The sequence below is a fragment of the Anser anser genome (assembly GCF_964211835.1).
Source record: "Anser anser genome assembly, chromosome: 7".
Taxonomy (NCBI): domain Eukaryota; kingdom Metazoa; phylum Chordata; class Aves; order Anseriformes; family Anatidae; genus Anser; species Anser anser.
In genome coordinates, this window is record NC_139727.1 from 12,773,854 (window position 1) to 12,793,302 (window position 19,449).

Genomic DNA, 19,449 nt, shown 5'->3' on the forward strand with positions numbered 1-19,449 from the left:
AATGGTACATAGTGAAGGAAAACTGAGACTTAGGGAATATTGGGGAAAAATGTTGATATTTGTATACTACTGGCTTTTGTTGAGTTTTGCTGCCAAACTTCTCGAAGTAAAGCTCAGTTATGACAATTGCATTGAATATTCACTGCTTGTGAAGAGAAAGATTGGAGTTAATACTTACTTTGTTCCATAGTACTACAGAGAGGTTGCTCTCAGATGCAGAGTTAAGTGCTTCTGAAAGTCCTATGGCTGACAAAAAGGCTCCTGGAAGTGAGCGGGCAGCAGAGCGAGCAGCAGCTGCCCAGCAGAACTCCGAAAGAGCACGTCTAGCACAGCCATCTTATGTAAATATGCAGGTATGTTTCCTAAGTAAACCCAAATCTACTGCAAAACTTGGTAATTGCGAAGTGTATGTATTACACAGTGCAAAGGAAACTGGCTAGCAGACTGACTTGTCATTAATGTTTCAGGAATGCGTTTCCCAGCAAAATTGTTCATTCTTTCAAGATGTGGGTTGTATTTAGGTTGGCTGGTTTGTTTTCATATGCAGAAATGATGTTGAGGTGGCTGGTCTTGTGAGTTTAGACAAAATGGAATCTCCGGTTGCAGGAAGGTATGGTGATATACAGGAGGCTTCTTTCAATGTGTAATAGCGATAGCTTCTGTTGTTAACTTTACCTTTCCCTTAGTTCTCAGATGACATCCCAGGGTACCATACATTACAGAAGGAAGAAAATCTTATTTTTGTGTTGAAACTGCTATATGATTACTAGCTATTTTTGGCGTAATACAGCAAGACCTTTTCAAATAAGTAAATACCATCATTACCTTCTCATAGAAACTTAATGGAGGAGAAATATTAATCTCTCCAAGTCTTTGTACTCCAAAGAAAGCAAGAAAAAAAAATTAGTTTGGTCTTCAACTTAACGTCTGAAGGGGGGAGGGAACTATTATGCTTCTGCTGAGCTTAAATAAATAAAAATTCAGCACAAAAAACTATATGGCTAATTAGTCTACTCAAAAAACTATATGGCTAATTAGTCTACTCAAGCATCTTAAATATGTGTGTAAAATCTTATATCATTACTTTAAGATGAGTGATAACTTATGAAAAACACTTTACAAGTTTTCATAAGCAGTGTCAAAACACTTCTCACTAGCTTCAGGTTTATCTACAGGAGCACTTACTGAAGCAGCTACACTAGTTCTGTCATACAAATATGATATGCTTTGTTTGTAAAACAGTAGTAACAGTTCTTTTTCAGTATAGATCTATCAGTGTGAGCATAACTAGACTGCATTGAGTAATGGGGCAAGACTAAGTTTGGTGTTTTGCAGCCCTTTTTCTTATCAGAGGTTTAGTTGTTTTAAATAATGAGTTTAATGCTTCAGGCTAAATAATGCATTTTTGTACTTTTGCGTATTTAGACTTGCTAATCTGTAATTCAGAGAAGCAGAATGGGTTTAATTGGTGACATCCGAAGTTCAAATTTTCCGTTGCCTTTGGTAGTGAAAACACAAGTTTTTAAATTCTGCCAAAGCTCACCTGTTTTCCTTTTAGAAAATGAGTGCATGGAGAGGAACGAAACTTGAAAGAAGGTTATTCAAGATAACAGTGGTACCTAGATTTGCTGTCTAAGATATATATTGCTTCATACTGTTGGGGAATGTTTTAACTGGTAAGAATAGATGATTATGGAAGAGAAACTAGGCTTAAAAAAAAATCTTACAAAACAATTGTTGTGCCCTAAGTTTCTAAATGGTGCTGTAGCCTCATGCAAATGGAAATCAGATAATTATTTAAAGTCTTTATCTATGTTTGAATAAATCTAAATCTATGCTTGAATGAGTGCTTTACATTTACGAGAAACTTTGTTACATATTCCTTGGCAACTTCTGAAAAACTTTTTGAAAAAGAGCTAAATAGTAGAATGACATTTAGTTGGAATGGTAATTAAACTATCTCCTGTGTATTTGCTTTTAAGGCATTTGACTATGAACAGAAGAAGCTACTAGCGACCAAAGGTATGTGGATTAACAGTGACTTCTGAAAAGTTTGTTGGTACATTACTGAAAGAATTTTCTGAAGGCTCAGTTCTATAATTTGATTTAATCAAATTTCAAGCTGATAGTGAAACACGTATATTATTTTTTATGTTCCAAATTTTTTTAATACCAACATAGTATAAAGTACTCAGTGTAAACAAGTTACAGAAAGACTCACAGCTGTAATACTTCATCTAAACCAATTTAAATTTTAGTATGTTTGTCATATTGGCAAGGTTGCTCCACGTTTCAGGAGTAGATTAAGTTATAAAATTGATAAGGGACATAACCATGTCTTTGACCCTATTTAAAAAACAAACCAAATACGCTCCTGCCAAAAGAAAAACAGAAGCACTTTGTTTTGAAACAGATGGGATTCCTTTAGCTTCAGTGGAGCCCTAAGGGGTTTACCTAACTTCTGACAGAGTAAATTGTCCTCGTGAAGTATAGGATTCAATCTGTGTAGCAACTGGAAGTGTTAAGGATTTGTTTGGTGTGTTGAAGCCCGTGAGCATACATGATTTCAAGATTATTATCTCTGTGTCTTTAATAAGGTTGAGATTTACCAATTTATCTTTGCATTTTTTCAGCTATGTTAAAGAAGCCAGTTGTAACAGAAGTGAGAACTCCAACAAATACATGGAGTGGGTTGGGATTCTCTAAATCTATGCCTGCAGAAACTATCAAAGAACTGAGAAGAGCTAATCATGTATCGTACAAGCCATCTATGACAACTACATATGAGGTATATAAAAAACATAGTGTAATGGAAATTTATTTCTATTGAATGATGCAATTTTTTCTTTTGAGAATTGTCTGAAGCTTGGTCTCAGGTAAGATTTTTTTAGCTTTCTTTTTAAGGTACTAAGTATTTTTACTCTGAAAAATGTTTCTTAGATAATTAACAACACATATGGAATACGTTCAGCCCAACATACAGTTATATCAGCTGTATAAATCATGCTCTAGATCTATAGAATTCTGCTCCTGTGAAGATATTTGTTTAAAGCAGCTGAAAACAACTTATGGGACCAAATGACTCAATAATTGTAGACAGACTAGTGGTAGAAATTGTGTAACCTACTTAAAAATAATGTGATTATGTAACATGTAAGCTATATAATTACTGCATGGTGAAACAATGTTAGAAAAAGAAATAGTAGCAGCTTATGTTACATTCTGTTCACAAAGCTGTAGAAGTTTGCTTTATTGGTCTACTTAATTAAAAAGAAATATTCAACCGTGTTTTTTTGAAGTACTTTAGTGTTCCCCACTTGATATATGAACTTCACGTGACATTCAATTATACATAATAGATTTGAGTACTTATACTGAGTTTGCAGTAACGACTTGGAGAGAAAAAATGACAACTAAAATCTGTCATTTTATTTAACTGACTTTACTGATTCAGCTGGGCTGGGGGTTTTCCCCAAGCTGTGATGCACTGCTAAGGGTCTCTAAGCAGACATATAATTGTAAGACCGTTTCGTGTTTTAGTCACTTGGAGTTTGCCGACGTACAAACCACAGGCTTAGCTCCTTCCCCTGAGATGTAGTGTGTTAGGACTCCTGTTTCCCTTGTTTGGTATGAGCAATTGTGGAAACATCTGGGGAAAATAAAAATTGTGGATTCCTTGTTATCATGCTTCTGTTTAGTAGTCTGCAATGTCATTAGTATCAGAGATCATACTGCCACCCTTCTTCCCTGCATGTACATTTTTCATGTGAAATGTGTGGGATGTACGGAGGGACTAGTCTTTGAACAGACGCAGTATTGGTATTATAGTCTATGGTCTAGAAAGTTAATTTGTAGAATAAGATCACTGAACATTTAATCTCCACTGTAATATTTTACTGGGCGTTCAGAAACATTGGCCGACATCTTTTTTGCTTTACAACTTTTAGCCATCACCGTGCTCAAACACAATGTAGAAACTCTGTCTTTTCTTGTTCATTTCTAAGGCTTGGAGTAAATCCGTTCCTTTCTTCATTTGTTGGGTCATACTAATCATAGTTCACACCTTCCTGATTTTGCCGAAGACAAGGATCTTTTGCTTTTCTCCAGTGGTGTCAATTTTCCTGAGCAGTAGAAAAGATTTTTAACTCCTAAATCATGCTTTTTCAATTAGAATTTGATGCAAATATATAGAACTAAATTGTTTAATTCTATCTTTTTTTAGCTAGTGTATGTGTGCGGTATCAATATTAATCTTTTTTCGGTATATCCCCACCCAATTCCCTAATTAACTGCAGCTCTTCAGGGAATGTTGCCTTTACTGGAAACACTCTGACTCAGTGGTAATTAGAGTTGATAATTAATATTCTACAGGAATGTGAAAATCTTTTTAAAAGATAGCAAAAAATTCACAAATGGTTGCAGGATTGTTGTCATTGTATTGTATACAATATCATTGTAAAGTACTGTATACTTGATTCACTTCTCTCTAAACAAATGTTCTGTAGTTCTCTTCCCCATGAAGGGATGCATAGACAGAGTGCTTAATGTCTTGAATTTGTATGGGAATCTGATATAATAGAACTTCTTGGAAACAAAGTCGGAAATACCAAGCAATTTATTCTGAAGTGTAGTCTCTAAACTGTTTAAAATCCTTAAACTACATATGTTTTAAGCACACCTGCTGTTTTGGTGTCTGGCTTGAAATTTGACAATTGATCAACTGCCAAAAGGATGTTTGCAAGCATTAAAGCTGTGTTTTTAAACGGGACTGCTTCAAAGAAAACATTTGAATCACAATGAAACTTCTGTTTTCTGCCCAAATGTTCTTTCTGTGGCTTACAGGGTTCATCAATGTCTTACAGGGTTCATCAATGTCTCTCTCACGGTCCAACAGTCGGGAGCACCTGGGAAATGGCAGCGAATCTGATAACTGGAGAGATCATAATGGGCTTGGACCCACAGCTCATGAATTTGTCTCCTCAATTGGCAGCCCCAAGCGGAAACAAAATAAATCAGGTTAATAATTTCCTAAGATCTGATTATTATTATTATTATTAAATTAAATTTATATCAATGAATATTGTGATTATATAATTGATATCAATGAATATATATTCAAAGCTTATGCAAGGTAGTATAATGCGATATACAAGTATTGGTCTGGAAAATCTTTAAGGACTTTCTTTATGCAAAACATTCTTTCTGAAAGCTCTTTCCTGTCTTGGAAGGTTTTTTTTTTTTTTTTTCCAAGGTGTACAGACTTAAAAGCTTATTTCTAGACTATCATTATTCTGCTGTTATTGATGCAGTAATAGCCAAATCTTTACTGGGCTATCTGCTAGTGAGTGAAGAATGGAATTTGTGGACAGGAGATGAAAGAAACAGTTATGAGTTGGCTGGACAAATTAATATGCTTACCTTAACATACAAGTTTAGGAGTACTACTATGTAAGTTTTTGCTCATACGGTCATATAGTGGTATTGAATTTCTGCTTTGTTTTTATGCTAGTGGTTCCTAACTGCATCAGTAGTATCTTGTAATATTTCACTTTTTCCAATACATAGTCTTGCATAATCTGCCCTGATTGTAGGGCCATTAGTTTCTGTTTGGGCATGTGTTGTATTGTTTTACTCTTATACAGAGGAAATGAAGGCACTGCCTTTTACAGCCTAAAATGCCAGCCTAGTAATTGCATCATTTGCCAAACTTCTCATGGTTCTAATACTGAACACTGAATAGTCTGTTCTAAAATTCTCCTCCAAAATGGATCTTGGTATCAAATTAATAGTTTGGAGACGTTCTAACTAGTTTGTGCCCAAAAGACAAAGCTAGCACAGCACTTGTGTACAGTGGTGTTTTTATAACTTCCTATTGGCAGTCTTTAGTGGAGGCTATTGCAGAAGGCTCTGGGACAATCATATTTTTACTTGCGTAGGAAGGTACCCTTTTGCTATATACTTTCTGGTGTCTGTAAACAAGGGAGGGAGTGCTTACAGTGGCCCCATTTACACAAATTCCGGATGTAGTTCCAGGCAGCTATCTTATTTTTCTTATGCTGCACAAAAAAAAAAAATGCTCTCTGGTTGTGTACTATGACATACAGAAGATAAAGGATTGTGCAGCCACATCGGTTTTCTTGTTTAAAAACTTCACCCTGGAAATGCTTTTTTAAATACACTTTTTGGCAATGTAATTTAAAATTTTATAAGGAGCATATTTCCAGTTTTAATCTTCTATAAAACTATTTCATTCTTTTTAAATCTCTACCGTACAACAAATCATGCAGCTACTCGCTGGTCCTCTACCAGGAATTGCTCCAGCATGGTATTCTCCCCATCCAGACCAAAAAGAGCAGGTTGTGATTGTTTGCAATGGTATTTTCCAAAACACCTACTGGAGAAAACAGGAGAGGGCTTAAGGAGAGGAAAAAGCAGTGGCGCATTTCAGGTTTTTCCCCTGTATGAGGTTCTGAAGTGCATCCACATAACTGTTGACATAATGTGACTTTGTGTAGAAAACAAATACCAGAACTTAAGGAAAAAAAAACCTGTAATTCTGTTCATTTTCAAAGACCACTGAAAAGTGTTTTTTGATTATTTTTTTTGCTTTCATTTTTGATGTTAAATAATTTAAATATTTTGGTAATTTAATGATCTAATTGAATGCATTGTTGAAGTGACTGAAAATTGCACATCTGTGACATGACTGAAAAGTGCACTTCTTCCCTTTCAGCTGAACACTATCTCAGTAGCAGTAATTACATGGACTGCATTTCCTCGCTGACAGGAAGCAATGGCTGCAACCTGAACAGCCTCTTTAAGGGATCTGACCTGCCTGAGCTGTTCAGCAAACTTGGTTTGGGCAAATACACAGACGTATTTCAACAGCAAGAGGTCAGTATTCAAAAGACATCTTTGTGTTTGTAGTGTGTTTTTACAACAGTGGTTGTTCCATCTCTTGACCAAAGCTGATGAGAAGTGTCTTGGTGACAGGATTTTCATGAGCAGCTCTATTGAAGCTTTATCATGTCTCTGAATTTCCAGATAGTGAGCTTGGGCATGGGTACTGTTTCATCCTGCAACTTTGATTTTTATCAGCAGTAAGATCTGCACCAGTTGGTGGTCTCAGATCCTCAGATCCACACCTGGGTGTGTTGTCCTAACAGACCATGCAAAGTGGGTATCTGCACAGACTGCCTTCTTGTTAAGAGGACTGTGCACGTGTTCATAAAGAATAAACTCCAAGAGGACCTTCCATTCATGTTGTACTTGAGTTGCTCTGTTTGGTGTACCAATGTTCAGCTTGAGATACGCTTCTGGGAGAGGAAAACTGCTTTGCATGCACCAGGGGTATATTCAAGACTAGACACAAGGCAAGCTTGTACCTCCTCCAGCACACCAAGTCACTCATGTACACACACTCATGGAGTTGTCCTGGGTCCGTTGGAGTGTGTTGCTGCCATCCCAGCTCAGGGCAGCTGAATTTGGTGCATTTCCTGCCAATGCTTCTCATCTCTCTAATCTTACTGCTTACCGCTGGGGTGGAATTCTGTTTCTGTGCAACCAAACTGTGGCAGGATCAATACTCAATCTGGGGAAATAAGTCCAGCTGTGCCTCAATTAATTCTGTGTACAGTCCCTCAGGTTCATCTCTTTTGTGCTCCCCTGCGTGCTCCATAATGCCCATATTATGTAGTCATTAAAACTTTGATATTATTTTGAGGCCACTCTCGATATGTAACTAGAGATGGCTGTGTTGGTTTCTAACATTAAAGATGGCTTTTGTTTGATGATGTTTTATTTTATTTTAACCTCAAGAGTCATTGATTAAGTGTGATGAGCCTAACAGTTAGGCCAGAATGAAAAGTAAATTTTCTACCGCATTTTCATGAATTGTATTAGTAGCACACACTTTGGAACGTTGTGAAATGCTCAGTGCTTTAATTAATTCAAATACATCACCAGTAGTTGAGCAATGTTCCTCTGTTAACTTTCCGAAATCTGAATCACCTACCATATCTACCTGTTTTTTTCCAATTCATTATAGCAATTCTGATAAATACTCAAAATCAAATGTGATTAGTAGACTTCTGTGCTTTTCAAAAACTGCTTACTTTAAGTTTCTGTCAGAGAAATAGGGTAGCAAACTGAGAAACTGTGAAGAAGTCATTGGAACGCAGTGATTGCTGTTTACATGCAGAGAACTAGTTGGCAGAAATGTAAAATGCAGTAGGAAAAAAAAATGAGGCTATCCTGATCCACATTTAACAGCTTAATGGTTTTGGGGATAAACTTGTTTTGTTTAATTTTCCTATTCTTTATCACTCTAGATTGATCTGCAGACATTCCTTACTCTTACTGATCAAGATTTGAAAGAGCTAGGAATTACCACTTTCGGTGCCAGAAGAAAAATGCTGCTTGCAATCTCAGGTAAAGAAACTACTTCACACGGGTTTTCATTTGTTGATTTTTACTGACCTACCCCTCATCAGAAGGCACTTAAAACCAGGTTTTATAAAGCTTTCATATTCCCAAATAAATTTTCAGTTGCATGGTCTGCTTGGAAAGTTGGAGCTTGGTAGAAAGTCTGTTTCATAGCAGATAGTGAACTGTTTTATCCCCCGGAACTGTGAGTCCCTACAGAATGCATGGGTTTGAATAAAACACATTACTTGATTTTTTTTTTTTCCAATTCACTTTAAAAGGTTGTCTCGTACCCTGTGTGCAGAAAGATGAAGGCCAAATGCTGTTTCTGCTAGTGTGCTGTACTATGCCTAGATGTGTTTTCTAATTGTAATAAATAGCATGCAATTTCATATTACATACGAATATTCTGTCTTCACTGTCTTGGCAATGAATTTGTATTGGAGAAAGTTTTCTTCAGGTAGATAGTGCAACATTAGATCATTTTTCCTTCCAATTGCATCTCTTCTACTGTTGCTCTTAGTGAATGCGTATAAAGTGATGGCCTAAAGAGGGTAAAAATACAATGTACTTGGTTTAGTAGCAGTTATGAAAATCTACGATCTCTGTGATTTGTGTCTGTCACATCTGGTTTGCTCACAAGAACAGACAAGTGGGGAAAGAAAAAACATTTTGGATGAGCATTTGCTAATACAAACTTAGGGTGTGTATTTGAATGAGAGGTGAGCACCTGTTTTTTTAATAAAATCCATAGTAAAATATTATTTCAATGTTATTGTTAAAGAATCGTGCATTGGGAAATAATTGAGATGCTGATAAGTTTTTTTGTGATCTCATTTTATATAACATGGTTGTGTTGCAACTATACATTCTATGTGCATGTCCCTTCAGAAGACTGCAGCCTTTGAGTTTGGTAGCAGAACCTTTTAAAATTATTTCGGCTATGGCAATTTGATCTAAATCATCATTGCAAAAAGAGTATCAACTCCACACTGTATCGGTGCAAATTAAGAATTGCAACAAATAGATGCTTGCTTCCCAATCAGCTTCTATGAAGTCTTACCCTGGCACTCATACTATCCTGATTAAACTGAATGAGTACCTCACTGACATTTTCAGTTGATGCTGTTCTGTATCTAAAACATTCTTATTGAAATAGAATCTTTGGGTTGTTTTGATTTAAAAAATAAATAAATAAATAAAATAACACTTGTATCTGAGAGGTTTTTTGTTTACTTTGTAGAACTGAATAAAAACCGAAGAAAGCTGTTTGACCCAGCAAACATACGTGCCTCATTCCTCGAAGGTGGAGCGAGTGGAAGACTGCCACGTCAGTATCATTCGGACATTGCTAGTGTCAGTGGTCGCTGGTAGCAGTAAGTTGTGGCTCAAAAAGTCAACTGTAAAGATGGACATGGCAATCCTGTGGACAGCCTTCACTGCACACCACCCTCTGCACTTTGGAAGTTTGGGTATCAAGGACCAAAGCATTTTGTCTGCACAATACTGTGCCAAAAAAGAGAAAACACATTGTCTGTCTTTCAAAACACCAAATGTGGGTTATGTTTTACTCATGTAGATTGGACAGATTTTGCAATAATAATAATATAGGGTTCTTTGTTTAGTATTTTATTACCTATAACTATAATGTATGCACTGAATTTTTACTTTGTTGAATGAAGGAAGAATGAAGAGCTGGGATGCCAGAGAGCATAGATTTTGGTTTTATCAAGATGGATTTTTCTGGTACTGCTTAAAATAATTATTGAGGTCTTTCTGCACTTTACATGTTCTGATTTCTTGTCCTGTGGAAATTTTTCTTTCATTTCCATATTGATTTTTATATTGGCACTAATCAAATTTTTTTCAGATGTTCCTGCATTAAGTCACTTCTCACTCTAATGGTACTAGGAACTGGTTCTTATGCAGATTTCCCTTCTCTCTGTCTCCCCAGTAGCTACCTGAAGAGATTGTTCCGAAATCCAGCCACATGGTAGTGGACCAGTCCTATTATGCTCTCATGAAGCAGTCTAGTACTGCTTGCAGTGAAATTTGCTAACTGTAACAGATGCAATGAAAGACCAAAATGGACCTTGCAATATTAACCCTTTGCAGTCATCATATTTAACTGCTGCCTGTTATGCTAAAACTGTTTTTAATGGTTGTCTCAAAGCAAAGGGCTATTTTTAGTATCCTGCCACTAAAGGACACTTATTTATATCAGACTTTTATTTTTAGATCCTATACACCTATGATATGTAACATTAAACTGATCTACTGCAGATTTATGGTAGAGAATGAAAGGCATTCATCAAACTAGAGCTCTGGGCTGTCAGTTTGATTAAATACAACTAATCTAATTTGACAAGACGGCACTGTTGCCATTTAATAAATGACGCATATTACTTACATGACTATGCATGCAGCGAATAAGTGACCAACATGAAATAGGTGTAATAGCATCTGTTTTGTTCAATTTAGATTTGTAATGGTCAGCTGCAGAAGTGTTTAAAACTCTGGAGATGAACTATTTCTGAAACAAGTTATGTTCAGCAGAGTCGATATTATAAGTGGCTAGAGCTAACTATTGCATTCTTATACTGTGAAAGTCCGAATAATTTGGCAATATTATTCCTCTGTCTTTACAAATGTCTTGTTATGGGTTTATGAAGGGTTCTCATATAATGAAGGAATTCATAAAGTGCCTCTTTCTGCAATGCAATATAAAATTTCCAAGCATTAATTTGTTGAAAAGCTTTCCCATTAGAAATGTTGTGAATTACCTCTACTGTAATGTATTATTTATGTTCAGTGTACAAGCCTTTTGAGATGGACATAAACCACTGTCAAGTGCTCTTAACAGAAGGCATTAGAGTAACATTTACAGTAGTTGGTTTTTATGCAAAAATGGGTGTGAAATAGTTTTGACACTTTCCATGGATAATTCTTTTAAGGTGAGAAAACCAAAATGATGTCTAGAGAGATTTGCACACACAAAGGGAATTTAAAGAAGTTATTACTTGAGGGCATAGATGATCAAGCAATGATATAAAGCCTATTGCGGCTAGCAAAAAAAAAAAAAAAACTGCTCAGTACTCATTTCAGCCATATCTACTTAATGGTGTATAGCTGGGTGACTTCCACTGTAGATCAAGTAGCAGTTAGCTTCCTCCGGGTTTAAAATTGTACTTCAGATTAGAATGGATAGAACTGCATCTTGCATGCACACAGTTGTTCACATCAAAGTTGCTGTGCTCAAATGCCATAGGTAAATATCCACTTATTTGTGAGGTATTTGTGTGTGTGTTTGTTACACAGGAAAGAGCAACTTCATGCGAACCCTTGTGGAAGCCACGATTTCTAATTCTAAAACTATTTACACTTATGCTTGCTTCTAAGCACATAGATAGCTCCATTGACATGGACTGACTTATGTGCTTACAAATGAGCTTTCATTTAAATGTTTGCATTTTCAAGACCATTGTTTGAAAATCAAGTTGTTTTCAGTCATGTTGATTTTATAAGACCTTTTATTGAAATACTCTATAACACTTTGTGCAGAACTTTCTGCAACCCCTTCTTGCTTGTTTTGCCTGAACTTAAAAGTATCAAAAAACTCTTTACACTCTTAACTTTTTAGTCTTTCATAAGTGCATACTATGTATCTAGACAGTACTATATTTGGAAACTGAACTTATTACAGTATTAAGTTGATGTGGTCTTTTGCTGAGCAGTGCTTATTATCATCTACACCGAAGTGAAGAATTTCCCATTAACAACATTATTTTCAATAGGGCTTCACACAAAAAAAAGAACACACTGGAAAAAAAATTTCTCACTTATTTTGATTCCACAAAGGGAATATGACAGTACAGCATACCGTATTGTTAGTATTGTATTATGCACAAATATTTGAGTTGCTACATAAAAATGTTAGTTTTAAATCTGTGCCTTAATAGTGACCAGTTATCTGTAAATATAGAGCAGATACAGATTGTATTTTTGTGGGTTGTGTCCTTTTAGTGATTTTTTAAATAAAAGATGAAATTAAAACATTAAAAATGGGAATTTTCAAAACTAATCAATGCTCCGTAAAATAAATTTATATAACTCCCTTGTATTCTGATTGGTTAATGAAGTATTTTTATTTAGACCCAATTCCAGGGATGCTTGCTTGTTAATAAAATATCAAAAGCAGTATTTCACATAATTGCAACATGTTTCTTTCACATGCTAGTACTCTGTTCTACTGTTCTTTTTGTATCACATGCAATATGTTTGGCTTTAAATGAGAACACTTTTTGCTATACCTCATTAAAATAATAATGCAAAAGGGATTAAGTTATCTCAGGTTCAATTCAGAGCAGGTCTTAATGGCTCGGCTTATGCAAGTTTTATTCTTTCTTTTGGCCTTCCCATTTTAAGGACTGTGTTCGGTTTGATTGTTTGTGTTCTTTTGTGATGGTCATTACACTATCACTTTCAGCGTAAAAGAGAACTCAATTCTTGAAAAGCAATAGGAATTCTTTATTTGGGATGCTGGCCGTGGAACCGGTCGAAATCTAGCAAGAGGAATAGCTTTCCCACTGAGGTAATATGCAGGCAATGTTGCATCAATCTTGTCTGTTTGTTTGAAATGTAGTGAGATGCATTTAATGTTACTTACCTCACACAGTATGTCCAAGCACTTCATGATGTCTGTGTTTTCTTTTGTTAACTATTTTGTACACACAGCTTTCCACTTACTCAAATTACAGTATTCCTGGATCACTGACCTCTTAAAAATGCTTTCTGCAATTCCCAGTACATATTCAGGAAAATGATGCAGGAACAGGGACAGATCAACTCTTCTCTTGAAGGCAACCAAAGGCTGTGCTACTCAGCACCAATTCACAAGGCATTGGCATAAATTAAGTGGGAATTGCAGAGGCAGGTGGACCTGCAAATTGCAAAGTGCTTCTGATGCCTGAGCGATAATTAACTACAGGGATCGGAAACAAGATGGTTTCATTTGCAGACTGTTTATTTGGTAATTTCTTCTGATGGAACTACTGTGTGGTTACAGTTAGCAGAATGGTAAAGATGGTGTGGGAAAGAGGAGGAGCAGGGACGGACCATCAGAGCTGAATGGCCATTCTTCATGCAGTGCAAGCAGTGTTCCTGGCAGCTGGTGTGGCAAGGCATGAACAGGATGGCTCCTTGACTGAAGAGGCTTTGCTGTCCAGATACTCATCACTTTGCTATTCAACCAGTCAGAAGAGCAAAGCTAGTGATCCTCAGTCTGAAGAGGAGGAGAATGTACTAAGAAATGTTGGCTATACACAAGAGAAAATAGAAAGATATTCTAAGCTGTGTAAAAGTTAACAATGGGACATCCATCCTCACTGTTTGACTCAACTCCAATCAATTGCTTGGTGGAGAGGACTGTTATCTTTACAAAGTCTTGGAAAAAGTGGCTACAGAAAGCGTATGAGTCCTGTTGCAGGCTGGCTGGGAAAAGTGCAGTAGGCGAGGATATGTGTGATTTTACTATAAGTACAGTAAGTAAGCCAGGAAGTATTTGTTTCCAGACAGGTTTGGACACTTACAGCTACCTTTTCTCAGTGAAGAACCAATCACAGGCATCTGAGCAGAAGAAAGGTTTGTTTTTTTTTTTTTACCTGAGGTTGCACAGCTCTTGATTATTTGAGAAGAGGGAAAAACAGTCGGTCTTCCGGAAGTCTGTGATGTGCATGATTGCTGTCTACAATATTTTCCATAGCTTCTCTGAAGTAAGAGAACTGTACAGATACGTAGGCAGCTAGGGAAGGTGTCTGAATTGGTTGAAACATAAATGACCTCTTACTCTGATATGGGGTTAATTGTAAATGTTTTTCATAAGCTAATATTTCTTTACATGCCATATAAGAGGTGGGTGATAGCATTTAATGTCAAAAAATTCATATAATGTTAATTTTGCAAGTTTAGAAAACAGGTTATTTCTTTTACTGTCTGTTCATTGACACCATTTTCTTCTATTTTATGATAGTTTGCTGATGAGTCTAATATTTTCATTATTGAAATATTTTATTGTTAAAGGTTCTTCAAGACAAGTACAAACAGAAGAATGGTCTTATGGAAGTGCCAGTAACCAGTCAAGCAATTGCTCCAACAAACAGCAAGATGAAACTGATAGCTACCACAAGGATATGAGAAACATGTTGATCAGATACAAAACCAGCAGGAAATCAATGTGCATAGCCGTTTAAAGCTGGCTGAGGGAGGAAGCACTCCTGAGTAGCTAGAAAAGGTACCTACTTAAAACAACTCATGCAGTATCTGGTATAGAAATAAAAAAGATAGTTTTCAGATGGATGCACCCCGAGAGTTCATAATGCAGGACCCTCTGAGCTGCAGGCAATTCACATGTTGTTTACCCTCTCTGACAAACAGAGCCTGAAGGTACACACCCATTGCCCCACTTTACTTGCCACACGTGGAAGGTGTTCACATTTGGCAGAAGTCACAGTCTGGACTGCAGACTCAGGTCTAGCTTCTGGTACTAATCCTGTTGAAGAATACATTTACCACTGCATTAAAGGTTGCTTAGTAATTCTGTAGTGGACTTAACACTTAGCAATTCAGAAGTCAAATCAATTGCTGATAAAGTTGTAGATTGGTGCTTACATTTATTTTGTCTTCTGTCCTCCTCTGGATACAGCTCAAAGCAGTTTTAATTAACCCCAACTTAGTGAAGAATGAATGTAAATCCATTAAAGAAATTTTCTGTTTAAAAAGTCATGATGTTGCTTGTATGAATGGGGCATAGCAGGAAACCCTGCTTAAGAAGTAAGTATCCATGTGTGCTCCCCATCTTCTGTATATTGCAACATTAATGGATTTTACAGCTTTTGGAAGAATAAATATTCCTTACTAAATATGCCCAAGTTTAAATGAAGGTTTTTGTGGGTATTGCGGAAACGGACCTTTGTTTTCTTGTTTCCTAGTCCAATGGTCATTTTTCCTCTGTCTCATATGTTATGTAACAGACTTTACTACTGCTAATAATAATAAACTTGTGCTTTTGGCATAAACTTCCTTTATTTTTATCTTGGCTTAAGATACTATCTGGGACGTTTCTGCATCTAAAAAATAAATCCCAAAAGTTGAAGTGTCTTTTTGAATATCATGATTTACCATTGTACTAAGGAAGATGTGAGTTTATCATTGTCTCCTGTCTCCTACAGACATACCAACATTTCTGTTTATAGTGTTTCTGGTTTTACATGATTTAATAAAATCAACAAAGCAAATTTTAGAAGTCGAAATGAAGTAGAACAGTCATATTTGCCATTTGAATATTGACACTGACATTAGGAGGAGTCAATAGCTGTTAATTTTTTCCTCACCTTGAAGAAGGTAAACTGTTGAAGAACAGACTCAGATGTTAAACTATTTACTGTAACAAATTTCAGCAGCAAAGCAACAACAAGTAACTCATAACTTTTCATCAAAAAGCAAGTTTTCAGCTATGAGGAAAAAAATTGTTTGCAAATTGTTTCTCAAATTAGTCCCAAAAATACGCTAAAATTTTTGCAATTTCATGTATGTATATTTATAGTGTATTGTTTTGTTACTCCGAGTATCCTTTAGAATATCTTGGGCTATAATTATCAGAACTATTCTATGGATTTCATTTGACAGTTGAATCAGAGTAAATCTTATTTATGCTGGGAAACGAATATACTTGGTTATGAAGATTCAGAACCTTATACACTAGTCAAAGCGTCAATTGGTGTCAAGCTTCTCTGATCTTCCAAGGAGTAAGATTTGGGCAATATTTGTTCTACTGAGAGATGCAGAGTGATTCCAGATGTTTGACCAAAACATGAATAAAGATTAATACGTTGTGATGGAAACTACCTAGCTTGTGCCAAAACTGTGTTGCAACTTAATGGAAACTAACAGATGGGGAAAAAAAAATATGAAAAAAAAGAACCAATTATGTAATGAAGTAAAAATTTGTCATTTCTAACAATGGGTGATGAATGTCTTAAGAAATAAAGTCACCACTAGTATAATAACCCAAGGACCAGGCACTGATATGGATATTGTTATAGTTTTTTGCTCTGATAGAAATAACTTTGTCAGCCTTTGACAAGAGAGAAGATTTGAAAAGGCCTGAAATGGACGTGACACAAATTTATTGTTCCTAAAACAAAAGCATCCCAAGGAAAACACAGTCTCAAGCTGTATAGAGACCATCTAGAGAAATATAGGAAAAGATACAAGATTTTTGAGAAGGATGATATAAGAAACCTTCAGTGTTAACCAGCATGACAGTAAATCTTGCTGTATGTAATGTTAATGCACTACAAGAAAAGAAGAGATGATCCTGAGAATGAATGCATTTCAAAGTAAATGAAGTTTAAAATTCAGATTGAGCAGAACATTCCCAATCTTCAACTAGCAGGAATCTTTTTCTATCATGCAGTACAATGGTTTTTGGTTTCTCCAAGAGTAAGCTTCTGTTTTAATGCCTAAGCTCACCTCAGTGTGAAGTTGCTATTGCAGGTACCAGAAAGATCCTTACTCTGAAACAGCCTGGATGATAGTTCAGTATTAAAAATGTAGATTCTTTTCATACTGAAAAATATTTTCAGTGTAGTCCAGTGTCTAAAAATCAGTACAAACAAAGATAACACAGTAAGCGACCCTAAACTGTTGACAATTTGAATCTTGCTTGGAAGCTGGATGGGAGGCAATTAGCTGACTAGTCTCTTTGGGCCAATAGATATTTTTGTTCAACTACATTAGAATTACCTTTGTCCTTGGTGGAAGGAGAAACACTGCAAATGATGACAATAGCCAGGATGCTGGAATACTGAAGGCATCTATCATGTAAGAAGTCTCCTTCTGAGTGTGCCTCCAGCACTGGTTTATCTTCCATCTTCGCTGAAAGTGGTTACACATGCTCCATTGTTGATTCAGTGCTTTTTTTCCATCATACTTTTGGACTCCAAATGCTAGAAAGAGCTATATTTTTAAATTTTGCTTGCAGTTTCATGAGCTTCTTGCTTGTACAAGCACAGCATTGACTTTTCCTATGAGTGATTAATGTGGAGAATATCCAGAACCACTAGTGTGGATGAGAGCTTTGAAGGCTTTTTCTTTTTTTTTTAAGGGATTTGAAAGTCATGACTGTAGAGTGGAAATAACACTTCTGGCACTGCTGGCTTTCTTGGCTGCTGGTCTTGTCTGCTCACCTCTCCTAGATCTTGGCTCTCCCATACTTGGCCCTAGTTTCTGCTCTCTTCTGGTGAGCAGTAAAGTTTCAAATGACTACTACTGGGAGGTTTTGAGACATTTCAAATTTTCAGGCAGAATTGTATTTCCTTTGCTCTTTGTAGGGACTGCAGCACTCTACAGACAATGGCAGTGAGGGTGCAGATGCTGGTAGTGATCACTGGGCACTGAAATGAAATTTGTAAGCACAACATGAACAGCACACTGATTACAAGACCAGTTTAGATGAGGCCGTTATTTCTTCGGATGGGTGATTGTGGATGAAGAATAAGTGAAGGAAGCATTTGTTTATTTCTTTGGTTCTTTTTTTTTATATGTTCCTAAAAAGGAGCATCTGTCCTTTTGTAAGGTGTTTTTATTACAGTTTAAAAATGATTATGCAAAGTGACTCCACAGGGCATCTCCTGTAACCAATAATAAATACACAATTATACATAGAAGGATTCTTTAAAGTCCACCCACTTCCTCTTTAATTGTTGGAGTACAATGGCATGTTTCTTCCTTGCTTCCCATCTGTCTGTAATATTATTACTAAGACCGATGTATTCACGTTTTTCAGTTGCATATTAATATGGGGTTATTCTTTCCTGGAGCGGCTGCAGAGACAGTATAATGAAACCCCAAAACTAGGATTGCATATGGTCTAGTTCCTAGTGCATCGTCTCGCTGCATAAACATGTCGGGAGATAAAGTCTTTGGACTCAACAGGTGTGTTGGTCTGCTGGCAACTTTAAAACCCAACATTTTCAAATCATCTCTCTGCCTAATCATTCTGTGATGAGTTTGTAAGTTTTGAGACTGTTTATGTCTGCTCCTCAAATCACTTTCAAGTGTTTGTTTTTTTATGTTTATATTATCTGGGGTAAAACAGGCATTAAATCATGTACTGTATGAAAATACTTTTTTTAAAATCTCGACTATAAATTGAGTACAACTGGAGGCATTGTACCCTTGGTCTATGCTGGGTTTAAGTGAAACTTTATGTACATTTCAGGGTCTGTACATACGCATAAAAACCCAGAATGCTGTGACAGAATCACCGAGACTGTTCCTTTCACCCTCCTTCCCAAAAGCAGTAACAGTTCAGTGTTTCATCTTAAAGCATTTTTTATCTAATTGAAATTTTCCAAGCTCACAAAATTTGGCAGCAGGCAAATGAAGATACTTGTGACTCCTAAAGGAAAATCATTTTCCAATAAACATTCCAGTATATTTTCATGCTAGTCCACATGAGGGGTGTGTGAAAACCTCAAAAAGATGGCAAAAGCTTTTTTGCTTGACCTCTAACTCTTCATGTCAGATTTTCCCTTTACTTGAAGCAAGTGAAAATCATGTTGTTTTGTGTTCAAGCACAGAAGTGTATAATAGAGCAATGATTTCTTCCCTCTACCCATGCTGTGATCTTACATGCTTTTTTTTTTTTTTTAAGTCAAATTCAGGCTTCTAGACTTGATGATACATTGTATCACCCCTTTAAGGTGTGTACTTTCCTACTTTTTTCCCTCGCTCCCCGCCCTGTGGTGTTTTTGCCTGTTCTTCAATTAACTTCCCCACCAGACACCTGAGGGGCTCAGCTGTGCCCTCAGGGTGCGGCTGCCAGAACTTTCTGGAACCTTCCAGAAGCGGTGGGAGCAGGTGTGGGGGGGTGGCCCCACCCTCTCCTCACAGAGAGCCTCAGGCCCTCAGCCCGCACCAGGGCACTCAGAATGGGCTCCAAATTTTCCCTCAGCCCCACCGTGC

At 36.6% G+C, this 19,449-nt stretch overlaps 1 protein-coding gene across 8 annotated transcripts in view; it reads left to right on the plus strand.

Moving 5' to 3' along the window:
- The window catches only part of BICC1 (BicC family RNA binding protein 1), a 102,087-nt gene extending 89,461 nt beyond the window's left edge, over positions 1-12,626 (plus strand). For all 8 annotated transcript variants that reach the window (XM_083845224.1, XM_083845227.1, XM_083845231.1 and 5 more), the window contains 7 exons: positions 191-353; positions 1,983-2,022; positions 2,634-2,788; positions 4,863-5,016; positions 6,734-6,894; positions 8,331-8,430; positions 9,668-12,626. In XM_083845224.1, the coding sequence (XP_083701350.1) occupies positions 191-353; positions 1,983-2,022; positions 2,634-2,788; positions 4,863-5,016; positions 6,734-6,894; positions 8,331-8,430; positions 9,668-9,798 (904 nt within the window). In that variant the 3' untranslated portion in view covers positions 9,799-12,626. The remainder of the gene's footprint in view (positions 1-190; positions 354-1,982; positions 2,023-2,633; positions 2,789-4,862; positions 5,017-6,733; positions 6,895-8,330; positions 8,431-9,667) is intronic.
- The last annotated feature ends 6,823 nt before the right edge of the window (positions 12,627-19,449 follow it).